At 27.4% G+C, this 14,825-nt stretch overlaps 2 protein-coding genes across 3 annotated transcripts in view; both read left to right on the top strand.

Moving 5' to 3' along the window:
• The window catches only part of LOC119682855 (neogenin-like), a 350,203-nt gene that overhangs the window by 284,542 nt on the left and 50,836 nt on the right, over positions 1 to 14,825 (top strand). The gene's annotated exons all lie outside the window — the stretch shown is intronic.
• On the top strand, positions 13,430 to 14,058 carry LOC119682865 (neo-calmodulin-like). The gene has a single exon (XM_038096395.1). The coding sequence runs from the start codon at positions 13,523 to 13,525 to the stop codon at positions 13,982 to 13,984; it is 462 nt and encodes a 153-aa protein (XP_037952323.1). The 5' UTR covers positions 13,430 to 13,522; the 3' UTR covers positions 13,985 to 14,058.

A 14,825-nucleotide genomic window follows, 5' to 3' on the forward strand; every position in this document is an offset into this window, starting at 1 on the left:
TGAATCAAAAGTATTTTTTTCTCAAAATATTTTTAAATGCATTCTAAAATTACCATTTTGGTCTAACATTGACTGCAAATACAAGTTAATTATTTTATTCAATTTATATGGTATTAAATGTAATTTTTTTAACATTTTGCTCTCGAGTGCTTCTAAATCAAATATTTAGACGGTTCCGTTTGCTTTGCTGTCCGTTTGAAATGTTGTTAATTGATTTCCCATTTGACACTTACGATTTCTTAATTAAATTAAAATTTTAAATTGCGATAAAAATTTTATTAATTTATATCTTTTTTGTAATGGTAAACAAAATTAAAATGTGTTAACTAATTAAATTATGTTTACGCGTAGGAAACAGTTGCTGACTTCTTAACTGTTGTTTTTTTTAGTAGTTAATACCAATTTACAAATTGCGTTTCGTTGTCTGCAACATAAATAACTGATACTGCAACATCAGTAACACTTTTCCACCAAGATGCTATAGCAATAGTTGGGATGCCTGTGACTTGCAACTCTGAAGTTTCTTTATCTTTATATATTTTTTACTTTTTTAATACATATACTTTTTGCTTAGGCTTTGTGTCATTGTCAACTTCTGGTGTTGCATGCTGCGTTCGAATGCATTTAACTAGCGAATGCACTCATCTGTAGTTGACAACGTGTGACGCATTGTAAGTCTTTATTATTTAATGCTTGAGCTTAATTTCAAATTTAATAAAATAAGTTGAAAAACTTGAAAAAATACCAGAAGCGCCATGGATTCACAAAAGAATAATAAAAAAAAATTTTATTCATACACTTTAACCATTGGTGTTGCAACTTCTGGTGTAGTTGATATGTTTTTTTCCCAGTGTAGTGCTTTCAGGAGATTTATGAGCTCTTAAAATTATGTTAAAGTAAAAATATTGTGTGCTTTAGAAATAACTTTGTGAAGGAAGTCAGTGCATTATCACAAACTCAACAAAAAATAAAGAGAAACATATCAGGGTAACAACATAATCATCAACAGAAACGTATGTAGTTATGAGAATTTTTACGTAAATATATTGCTATTTCGTAATAAGAAATTTAGTTTTATTATATACACAATTTTAAAGTAATTAAAAATTTTTTAATAACATAAGAGTTACTACAAATAATAATATTGATTAAATGTAAATATTAAATTAAATGTAATACTATTATAATAAGACTTGTAAGTAATTTTTATAACACGGATATGTAAGTATGAAAAATATTATACTTTCATATCCGTATACTTATTTAGACAGAGCCTAACTACTTTTTCCGTTGTATATTGTATTATTATTTATCCCATACTCCATTAGGAGCTTAAGGATACAACAAATAATTTTCAAGTATCTCTATTTTGAAAAATTTGTCGAAGTTCGTTAAACGATTTACCAGTTTCAGAATTAATTGTTTTTCGCCATGTTGTCGTTAGACTGCCTCTAAGCCGGGTTCCTTGAGAATTCCATGTTAGCGCTGCGTGCGGGATATCGTCATAAGGCTTACGTAGGGTATGGCCTATTCACCAATATTTTCGCTTTTGAAGTTAGTTTGGTTAGTTTGCCTCCAGAGTTCTTCATTTGATATCGTTCTTGGCCACCATATCTTTATCATGTTTCGCAAGCAGTGGTTGATGAAAATTTGTATTATCTTTTTAGTCTCCTCCGTTACAAGCCAAGTCTCTAATCCATGTAATAATATCGTATATTGTATTTCTGTAATAATTCACAAAATTAATTTTACCGCAAGTTGCCATATGCTACGATGGCAAAACCTATTAACTAATCAGACATTACTAGAAAAATAAACTTTTTATAAATATAAGAGGATACTGGTTTATATTTCATATACTACATATTCTTTGATAATTCCTTTACTAAGTTAGCAACATTAGAATAAACACAATACATCATTTTTAATTATGTATATATTAACTACATAAAAAAAGTACCAAAATTAATGTTAATAAAATTACAAAAAAAAAATTTCTAAAGCTGTTTGTAAAATTAAATTGAATTAGATTAATCTAAAAGGAAGAATTCATTTCTAGAGAAACTCTTTTATATATTACAAAAATTTATGACTGCCAAGAGCTTAAAATTTTGTAAGAACTCGTATGCTCCACTTCCGCTTACATTTTCAGAAACAATAAACTAAGTTTAGAAGTGAAACTGAACGTAATTAAATTAATTTCAGTTTCATTTATCAAGGAATTTCGTACAAAATTTTTGTGCCAAATAGTTTGGTAAAATATTTGGCAAATGTTACGAATGCAGTGGCACAAGTAAAACTTAAATTGATTACACTCACAAATAATTCACATAACTAATATTTTTTGTTTTCTTACCCAACATAATTTTATTTTATCATTTATCTCTAATATTTTTGGGTTAATTACTAAAAATGAAGCCAAAATGTGTGAGTAATGTCAAAATATCAATATCAACATTAAATTTTTTTTTTTTTTTTGGTAAATGTGATGTAAATCTCTAATATTCGAATACAAATTAGAAATTACAATATTATAAACAACTTAAGTATTAGAAAATGATAAAAAAAAGTAACTTAGGTTTCGAATTTTTATAGAATTACTTTCATCGGAACTGAAACAGACCTTGTTTGGAATAGGGAGTTGTTGTTATTCTATTTGAAGCTAATTAGCATAACACAAAAGTTATAGTAATGTACACGCATTTGAGTTCAGATTAAGACTAGTTTATTTATTTAATTACAACTTATAAGCTAACTTAACTACGATCCAACACCGCTCTTTTATATTTAAGTTTTATTCTTATTTTATTCTATTTATATTCTTATTCTGTTTTAAGTCTTATTCTATTCTATTTATATTCTTTTTCTATTTATATAAAAGCTTATATTCTACAGTTGGGATACTCAATGCTTAAGCAATTTCATCTTTTTTAATCAAATATTTTGATTATTGCATTGCTTTAGTCTTTAGTGTCCAAAAGTGATAGATTTACCTTTCATCATCATTCACCCAAAGAAATGATCATTTTTTGCTTAAAAAGTTCTAAAACAACTTTAGAAACTATTGTGTTTTTGGTTCAATATTAGTGAATGCAGTATATTACGCTTTAATATGTACTATACATACCTAAATGCTTCTGAAATATTTTCTATATGTATGACAGCAACTGAAATGCTTGACAGGTTTGTTTTTTTTACATCTTACTGTAATAATTTCAAAATACTGTAAAGCGAAATACCCATAATATCAGCAAGTTTTCTAATTTCTTTGTAATTCAATTTAATGTACTTTTTAAAAATTTTGATCGATAACCGTAGTTTTTGGTTGAATAGCAGCTTAAACAAGCATAAGTTCATACTCAATAGCACAGTATTTCTGAAACTGAATCCTTTGGTGGCTTTAGTGCCCACTACTAAAATGAATTACCCTTATGGATGTGGAAATATAGATTAATTTAGTTTACTTCAAAAAATAATTTATTTAATCTCTGTTTCTTAAATTGAAAATTTTGGAAGGAATAGTAGCTAATATTAAAAGGGACTATTTTGAAATGGATGGAATCAATACTAAAAATATGTTACTTCTTCATTATAACTTCTCTATATATTAATAATTTAATTATAAATCTATTAATTAATAAATTATTAATCTATTGTTTATTAACTATTAATCTATTAATTAATAAATTAATATTAATAAGTTAAATATTAATTCATTAATAAATTAATTAATCTATATTTCTTAAATTGCCAACTTTGGCAGCATTAGTGTCTACTACTAAGAGGGGCTACTTGATAAAGATTGAAATCAAAACTAAAAATATGTTGCTTCTTGATTATAACTTCTCTATATAGATGAATTTATTTTAATTAAAAATAATAATAAATTAATTAATTTTTTTAATTAAAAATAGTAATAAATTAATCTCTTACGTTATACCAAAAATATATTATAAAAAAAAGTATCTTAAATCAAAAATAATCTGAACTTTACTTGGATATCATGACTTCCATGTAAACCCAGAGTTATTACAAAAAAAACACATATTTCATTTAGTTGTTAAACCACCTAAATTATATTATACATTACAATTAAAACTTTGAAAGAGAAATATAGCTAGGTTTAAATATGTATTAGCGAATGTAATCTTCTATATATAAACTTCTATATAATTTATTGTTTATTCTGAAATTTATTCTATACCCATTAATCTACACATTTTTATTCAAAACGGTTTACATGTAGATTTTTATTCCATTTACTTTTAAATGACAGTTATAATATCATTTAAAATTAAAATTTAAGCGTGCCATATCATTCTCGTTTGGCTTTTTAATAAATTGACGTAAAGGTACTTTAAAATTTAATATATTATAACTTAAAGTATATTTTTAAGCATTTTAAATTAAATGAATGAATCTCAGGTGTCGTTAAAAAGAATTTTCCATTGGAGTTTTAATTACATAATAAACTCTAAGTAATATTTTCAGAACCATATAAATGTTAAGAACAAATATGATGATAAACATAAAAGTTCAGAATTAGTTATAAAATATTTTAATTAAAAAATAATTTTATCCAATGTACAAACATAACTCAATGTGTCAACATCAGCCAAGAAAAAGTATATAAAACATTTCACAACATCAACTGGTCCTCCTCGCCTTGTTACTGCTAATAAACCAGTTAAGGGCAAAATAACTGCAATGAGAAGTTATTTTTATTCATTTTATACTCTTAATTTTTTTATGTTTCTGCTTTTGTGGAACCGATTCATTGCAAGCACAACAAGAATGGCACTGTCATCCAAAACCATTCCAACCCAACTTGAGATTCTTGTTAAGGCTGCCACAATACGCAATTGTTTTGATTTCCTTTAAATCATCATGGTTGTTACCTGTGCAGTGGTTGAGATTTCACTTACGCATTATGGCTGAAATATATTAAAGTACCAGTTTTGGTATTTTCAGAACAAGTTTCAAAAGTACTTAAAGATATTTTATGAGCAAATGTGACGAATAAATTACTGCTGTTGCAGAAAAATTCTTCTTACCAATAACATATGAGAAAATCTTGAGCTGTACAAAGACATGAAAGAAATCTTTGGAAGTAATTGAAAAATACAGAATTATATAAAATATATATATCGGAAAAAAATAATATTAAAAAATTTCCTATATTTGCATTTTAAATATATATATACAAAAATTTACTAAAAATAAATAACTATTTATTTTATGAAAATTATTTAGTAAGTAGTATGATTTCAGTACTCAACAGTTCAATAAAATAACTTCAATTTTACGTTATACTGAATTTCAAAATAGACAATAGACTGTCGCAAAAGATAGTACTGAACATTTCCAACATTTTAAAAATCATTAGCTAACAGTGTGGACCATTTGTACAACAGTTTGCTAACTACTTTTTTATTAGGCCATACAAGAGTATCTAATAAAAAATTTTGTTTTATCAAACCCTATTAAATCAAACAATTTGTTCTCTTTAAAATTTATTTTCATCCTTAACCACAGATAAATATCACTAAAAATAAATACAAATAAATACATTCAACTATAAACCAAACAATTGATTATAAATTTAATGATGACAATCTTGAAGATGCAATATCTTTCGTCTTTCGTTAAATGAAGTAAAATGCATTAATGATCGTTAAACTCGAAGCAACATTGGCAGAGATGATTTATTCCAAAGGGGCAAATATTTTGATCTAAAACAAATTAAAACTTTAAATTTGTAGATTTATTATAGATTCTATCTATTCTGTATCTGTCGCCAGTATGACGACATTCATTAATATTGTTTTGAGTCGTAGTTGTGGGTTATCGAACAAAAAATATCGTAAGCCAAAAGACAAAAGGAACTTACAAAAATGACAATAGCCGCAACGATAATATCCACACTCAGCCAACAAAGCTGAAGATGATGTCTTTGCCATGACGACTCTGCAGTTACAATTCCATGTCGTAAAGCATTTTAAACATGCGCCACAGTCAATTATAAATGCTTAAAAAGGAATTGCAGCGAATTATATGGAGACTGTCTGTGCATATAAAGGAGCCTCACATTAGCTTGTGCAAATAACAAGAATTTTTCTAATATAATTGCAAAATAATGCATTACTAATACAGTATTATTAACAAATACCAACTATCTTAAAAATTCTTTACAGTTTAAAGTAATATTAACTAAAATATTAATATTCATTACTTTATCTTACACATATATTAAAATACATATATGCAAATATTTTTTTTAAGTTTAGTTTAAAAAATAAAAATAAATTACAGTGATGTACTATATAACAAAAATAAATATATAATTTAGTCATATACATATAATATAGTCATACTATGACTAAGTAAAAATTGACTTATAACTTCTATTCAATATCAAAATATCTTTTTATCACGTTTTCGATAAAGATATTTAAAGTGAAATTTAAATATTGTTTTTATATATGTATATATTATTAATATCACCTTTTTAAGGTAGTATAAGCTTTTTAAAATAATATTTTGAACAATTATACATGACTGTCATTTTTACTATTGCTATTTTATTGCAAAAAGATATTAGAAAATTATTTACCGTGATGAGCAAAACTCTTCAGTAACTACATAACTTTAGTAAGAAAGTTCAACAGTTACTGATTTTTTTATCAAATTTTTCAGTTCCCAAAGTAAAAGTAAGAAAACACTTTTGATTGAGATTTCGATTTTCACTAACTTTAAAATTTAACATCATACCCATGTCATCCATGACTTTATTGCAATTTTCAAACACTTGTCAGTATATAGTTGGCAACACCTCATCCAGGATTTTATGATTATTCGATCTCAAAGCGCTAAAAATTTGAGCGTTCAACAGTTAGGAATATATTTAAGACTGTTCCCATATTACTCTCCTAGCATTCTTTACAATAGTTCTGATTATAGATTTCAGTAAGTGTCTTATTGAAACTATAATTTATACTCACATCTTTTCTAGAAGAAGATCTCATACAAAATTCACTCAAATTTACACAAATCATGACTTCTATTTCGCTTCTAAAATTTTATCAAACATAAATTATTGATGAAAGTTGATAGTTATAAAAATATTCAATCACCCAGCTACATTTTTTTGTGTTTTTTGTTTATTAAAATATTTCTCGTATTAATCTTAATACTTAAGTATATATGCTCTACTTGAACAGAAGAGAAGTTCTGCAGCCTGAAAAACCAATAAATTAATAAACTTAAATATAAAAGTGTTCGATTTCTTATCATAAATCAAAATATAAAATATCAAAATCTCATGCCCTTTACTCTGACAATCAAACTGCTCTTAAAGCTCTAACTTCTTAGACATTCAAGTCGAAACAGGTTCTCGAGTGTTATTTGCTCCTACAGGTACTTGCACCTCAGAATAAGGCAAGTCTTTATTAGGTTCCGGTTACAGACGTCCAGAATTATTAACGTGATTTCCTGCCGTAATGGGTTAACATCACGGTGTTCTTCACATATAAATCGGTTCATTGTGCCGATGAGCCCCCCATTAAAGTCTCCTTAAAAATTCCGCCGGTTACCAATGAAAAAAATATGTGCAGGACAGAACTGTCACCTTGGTTTGATACAAAGGCTACTTATCCCTCTGCTACAATGTGGGTTGTTGCACCAATGGTGAATACGCAACTCCACGCCGAATGTAAACCAAAAATGAACATTCTTCCCGCGTAAATTTGGGTATTAACCACAGTGACTATGAGTCCCACCTCAATTGGTCAGCACAGCCGAAGCTGTTGGCCACTCACCCCCGTAGTACCAGACACAAATCTGGTCAGGTTTCGCAGGTGCCGTGTCACTTACTAACATGCACACTCCTGCACAAGTGTCGGCGTATCGCCTTTTGCCTAGGGAATAGTCTAATCCTTTCACTGCAGGGGGAGAGTTCCGGTTACAGTGGGGTTTTGGGTAATGAGCTAGACAGAACTGCATTAAAAACTGCTTTTACATACACTTAATACTTTTGTGAGTTAAACTAGGTCGGTATAAAAGAAATAATCAGGGAAAGGGAGAATTGTTTGCGTCTGGTGTACTGAAACTCAGAATATAACAAAACACTGATAAAACCATACTCCTACAAAAACTTTCTTAAATTCTCAAAAGGTAATTTAAGGTTACTAACTGTTTTCATTACGGATCATAATGGCCTGAAATATCACATACATAAACTTTACTTATCTCTTATTCAGGTATGCAGATTATGCGTCGAAGATTGTCCAGGCTTAACAACGCACAGATGAAACTTGTTTCATGTGAAACTTCTGTCACCAGTACAGATTAAAAGCTCTTCTTCACATTTACCGGCTGTTGGGTGAATATACATCACTACTTTTAAGAAAGAAAAAATAATGCTCGCGTGCCTACGAAAAAATGGAACAAAAAATATATATTGAAGACTAATATTTAATTAAACTTTTGGAATCCAATATATTATATTTGCAAGTTTTTATAAATACTCCAATTTTAACATATTTGTATGATAATGACATTCACAAACTCGTCCCATTACCAAATAATTTTCACTAGTATTGTTATACTAAAAAAAAACGAGTTGTTAAAGTCTCAAAATAAATATATTGAGAGATTAATTAATGAAACGTCTTATCTTAAATAGATGTTTTGAGAGATTTATTAATTAAAAGTCTAATTAAAAGATACAATTGACCTTTAACAACTATTTCCTGTATGAGGAAAATAGTTGATGAAACAATATTAAAAATATTGCATTTCAATGCATAAATTCCTCATTAGTCCTTTTTTTTTTGCATTAAAAAAATATAAACAAACAGAGAAATTATATTCATTTTTGCTCTGTATTGTCTTTCAAAATATGTACTTACATCCACCCATTTCTCCATTTGAGTAATCATAAATAATGTAAAAATAAAAGCGCATTCAGTGAATGCCCTTTTGCCGGTTGTAAACACATGTCAATCTTTATTAGGATTTGTCTTGCAGCTTCTTTACACAGAGACTATAAAATGCTGAGCTGATGAATGTAGGTTTTTGTGGGAATTTAGATCATGTGCGGTACTTCAATAATGCGCTTTTAAAGATAAAAGTACGTGGTTTTCATAATAAGGAAAAATATAAAAAATGCAGCAATTTAAATGTAAATAAGAGAAAAAATATAAAGTTTTTAATTTTACAATATAATGCATTAATGCAGATTTTGTTTTATATATATAATTTTAGTTACTGTAAAATATTGTTCATAAAAACGGGTATATATGTCAAACGTAAATCTATAACTTCATCTTTATTCAACAGTTACTCAAGCATATAATTTTTATTTTCTTTATCATAACTGTTATTACTGGCTTGGAGCTATTTGCTTAAGTCCTTCGCTGTCTGCGCTTTTCCTGATGCTGGGCGCTTTTGTTACCTTTCTTATCAAATGTATTATATTTGCCTCTTAGCTAAATTTATACCTTCGAATACTGCATTGCAGTACATATTCGCCCCGTGTGTAAGTGCTTACACATAAATTTTATCAACAAACGAAAGCAACAAATTCTTAAGAATTGCAAAGATATATTCATACCCAAACAATGTGTGTACTATACACACATCCATTAAAAGATACAACATATAACAGAAAATAAGCTTAATGTGTACATTGTATATTTAAACCAATTTGTATGCTGCGTTGGTTCCGTTGTGATTTGGTTGGCACTTTTCATATATATGTACGTAGCGATGCATCTGTGCTTACTCACATTCATTATATTGGTCTTATTTTTATTACTGTAAAATGTACCACTTCGAGAACGTGGAAAGGTATAACCGTAAAAGACGTACTCCACTACATTTTTACTTAAATTGTTGTGCTTTTTACGACTTCATATCGTATATTGTTTTTTTTTATACTTGCAACATATCAAAATGCTGCTACTTTTTGGTTTTATCAACAACTTTTCTTTTACAATACTTCGTCAGTTCCTTTTCTTCGCGGTATTGTGTAGCCGTATATGCAGGTTCATTGTTCCAAGACAGTTGCTGAAGAAGTGAAAAAAATGTTCAATAGAAGTATTAAAATTGACTGCTATTGTTGTTGTTAGTGTTGTTGAAATTAAGATTATAATCCTTAGAGGACATAAAAGGGAGTTTATTTTTATGTTGCCGTAATTTGAGTATCAATAGAGAACACAATACTACATATTAAATTGTTAGGTATCAGATTAAGTCCCTATTGTTGTTGAGAGAGTTTTTGTGTTGAGTCGAAGGATCATTTAAATGCGCAGTTTTAATTAAAAAAGTGTTTACTATTCGTATCTTTTAAAAGAGTACAAGGTTCAAATGTAATTTGATATTGAATGCATTGCGGGCAATAAAGATTAATGTCCCAAATAAAACTTTTTCTTTAGAATACAATCATTCAGAAAGGGAAGTTTGACATAAACAAAGACAGGAGCTTTCCCTCATCTATAAAAATAAAAAAATATTTTCAGTTTAAATAAAAAATATATTATTATGTGTAATTACAATAGATTTTGTATACATATATGATGTGCACTGAAGATGACGAAATATTTGTATAATAAATATTTTTAAAACATTAAAAAATTTAACCAAAATTAGTAACTGTCCTTATTAATAATTTAAGTGTTAAACACATATATATATATATATTTATATAATATATGAAGATGCTCTACGAAGTAGATCAAAATATTTGTATAATAAATATTTTTAAAACATTAAAAAGTAGTATACATTAATATATATATTATATATTATTATTAAAGTATTACATATTATATAGTATTAAATATATACCTCTTATAATTATAAAAAATATCTTTAAAAAATATTTATTTAATGTATATAATATGTATATACATTAGAAATTATTTCCATTTTATATATGCTGACTTTTTTTATATGCTTTATTATAGATGAGTGTTGGGCTATTAGTCAGATTTTTTAATTTTGTTTTTTAATAAAAATTATTTTATTGTTTTATTTATTTAATATATGGTATATTTCCGACGTTTCGGTTGTCAGGGAAAAAAAATTTTTTTAAAACATCGAATGAAATGTTTAAAAACATAGAATAAAATTTGTATATGAAAAAATTTTTTTGACAAATGTTTTAGACATCATAAATATATTTACTATCTCGCCGCAAATTGTATGTGAGTCTAGTCATAATATGTAAGGACTCTATGGTAAGACGTCGAGACAAGGAAGGCTCAGTATCAATGACCTTCACCGAAGCTGGGTAATGATTTTCATCAAGAAAGTGTGATACTAAAGCTGATTGTTTATCAGGATTAATTTGTTTTAGACTATTTTTATGTTAACTTATTCTTTTATGTAACTGATTTTTCATTTGGCCAATATAGCAGAGTTTACATTTTTGACCATTATTATCAGTCTCAATGCATGGAATTTCATAGATACAATTAACAATGTTGTTCGTTTCAATACGATCTTTCATTATTAACATTTAAAATTTATTGAAACAATATATTTTAATTTATGAAATTATTAATCTAATAGCCTTTAAAATAACATTAAGGTAAAACTAGTGCAAATTATGTTAGAAGATTTTGTTTTAATAATAGATATGAAAAAGACATCTGATAGATTTGTATAATAATATTATTTAAATATCTTATCTTTAAACATATAGTATGTAGTGTTTTATATAATAATGTTGAGTAAGACAACTGATCATAAATTTTTACTTATAAGATTAAGGTATAGTGTTACTGCCTCTCTTCAGCATATACGCCTTTCTTGACATTTCATCTTTAACATTTTTAGAAGAGTCTTACTATTGCAATCAACTGGTTAAAAAGATTTTTCAACTTGCTGTAAAATGAAGTATTGTGCTATATCCTTATATAGTATACAAAAATTACAATAGTTAATATATAACCAGATAGGTATTAAACTGACCGCTCTTGTAATAAGGTCTGTATTAACATAAATCTAAAGTTATTATGTTATACAAAATATAACCGAGATTTTCGTATTTCATAAGAAATATGTGACTCGAACGGTGTATTTTTTTTTATTAAAAAATTATTGAATGCTAAAAAGACTAGTTAAAACAACCATAAATGTCCATGATTCAATGTATCAAAAACGATGCTTAAGAGAATTCATTTCTCTCTAGATTATCTCTAAATATGAAAATCAAAATCTAAATTTGTGGAATAAATTTAATATAATGTTTTAGTGCGATTTAAATTTCCTTGATGTATTGTTATTAAACATAGTAAATTCTAATATTTTTACAATTTTTTTCCTGCTGTTATATATTATTTGTCTAACTAAAATATCCTTTTAATAGTAACAAATTACTTCTTAGTAGGATATTAATTTTTTTTATTTCGGATATATTTAAATTTAAACTATATTAGAACTGCTTGAAAATTGCTTGTTTTCTAAAAAAATATAGTTTGGTCAGATTTGTTAAGATTATACAGATTTTATTAGCATATTAGATCATTAGGCTTTCAGCTGTTTAATATCTCCAATAACACATTACTTTTTTTTAATTCCTAACCAGCCTCTGCTAAACATTACACAGAAACACCAATAATTACTTAGATACTTAAAATACCAAAAAAATTTCTGTCTAACTAAAGCTTTTTTTAAATAGTTTCTTATCAGATATAGACCTATCTATTTCATGATTTGTATCCATATCTTCACAATTATTATAATGCGTACAAAAAATAAGTTTCCTTTTAAAAATATAGCAGCTGTTTCGGTTTATATGGATGTATGTAAATATGGACACCTATTTAAAACATAGGTGTGCGTGGTAAATAAACAAATGGGCCTAAGATATGTTGGCGCTGAAGTTGTGTTTTATAGTACTGACAATATGATTAACCAAACCGAGATGTACTGATTGGTGTTGTCGCGCATCATGGCATTATCGAAACATATTCACTTTTAGTTGCATGTCCATTGATGCCACCGTATCGTACCGGTAGTGACATTGAGGCAAACAAGGCTAACTAACCTCAGTGTTAATTTCCATTTTGTTGTGTTGAACAGCTTTTTTAATCCCCCCCACAATGATGGTTTCTGTTATCAAACTTCCCAAAATATTCCAGACTTGATCATATGATAAAAAGCCCTGTGGTTTTCTGTGAGGTGTTGCAAAAAAGGGGGTCCGTTGCTTATATAAATCAAATATGAACTAAATACTTTAATTCACCATGTTGTAAACGATTTAACAAATTTAATTTTTTAACATACTATGAGTATGAAGCGTGGATTTTTTACAAACTTGTTATATAGATTTTAAACTTTAAGTTTGCCTTGATTTTAAGAAATAATTTTAAAAAAATTAGTGAAAACTAATAATTTTTTTTAAATAAAAATAAAACGGAAATAAAAGAGTTTTAAATTCTTTTAATTTACTGTATAAATCTTTTTATCCTGCAGTTTTTGCTTTGTCTAAGTATTGATTGAGAACACAGTCAATATGAATGGTGAGGACGACGTTCTGACCGCGGACCAATTGGAAATATTCAGGGAAGCTTTTGCAATATTTGATAAAGACGGCGATGGAACAATTACAACTAAGGAATTGGGAACCGTCATGCGTAATATTGGTCAGAATCCCTCAGAAGCTGAACTGCAGGATATGATCAACGAAGCTGATGCTGACGGTAATGGAACTATTGAATTTGATGAATTCTTAGATATGATGGTGCAAAAAATGAAGGCGAATGATGGTGAACATGAAATTCGTAGAACATACCGTGTCTTTGATAAAGATGACAATGGTTTCATAGCGCCTGCTGAGCTTAGACATGTAATGATTAATTTGGGTAAAAAGTTAGACGATGATGAGGTAGAAGAGATGATGCACGAAGCTGATGCAAATGGTGATGGATTTATAGACTATGAAGAATTCGTTACCTTGATGACTAAAACTTTATAAAATTCTGCATATATCTGGTTGCAAATAACAAGTTAAATAGTTAAAATATATTTTTCAACAGTTTTTAAATTGAATGCTCAAATCAATTTTAGTAACAAAATGGCTAACAATTCTTTAAAAGTAAAAAATGAAAATGAGGATATTTTGGAAAGAAAAAATTAATATATAGAATTATTTGAGTGGTTCTACACTTCAAACAATTTTTCAATGTTGAATTTTTATATTTAATCTTTTTTGATTATACTAAATACAATTTCCCTTGAAACAAACAATTCACGTAATAAACTCTTTTTTTTCCGTAACAACGAAGCCCATTGAGTTTTTTTTTATTTTAGCTTTTTAACTTATTAACTTTCTGCATTGAAATCCAACAAACGTCACAACTTTATTTAATAAATTTTTTTTTTTCTGATTTCAAACAATTTTATACTACCTTTTTGCAAAGAGTTTGCAAAACTCATAAATTAGTCTGAAGCCACAATATTTCAACAGCATTCATGAAATACTTTGACGTACGTATAACCAACGTCGAATGAGCAGTGAAAAGTGGGTGGATAAAGACCAAAATTTTTAAACGGGATTTACAGAAGTTGGTTTGGTTTCTACTCCTTGATTCTTTTAGTGGAAATGTAAATGATTTGTTTGTAATTAAAAGGGCGTGCTGTATTTGGTTTTTGTATGTGCACTCGTACGCTGTTTTAGCTCAACTGAAAGTTTGAAAAAATGCGTTTAAAAGGTCAAAGAAAAGTTAAATACACTTAAAAAAATTATAAGTACTATTGCTCCATTCAATATTTGCTTTTATTATTATATGCTATTTGTTTTTTTTTTCATAGTTTTA

This window comes from Teleopsis dalmanni, chromosome 2 (genome assembly GCF_002237135.1).
Source record: "Teleopsis dalmanni isolate 2A chromosome 2, ASM223713v2, whole genome shotgun sequence".
Lineage (NCBI taxonomy): Eukaryota > Metazoa > Arthropoda > Insecta > Diptera > Diopsidae > Teleopsis > Teleopsis dalmanni.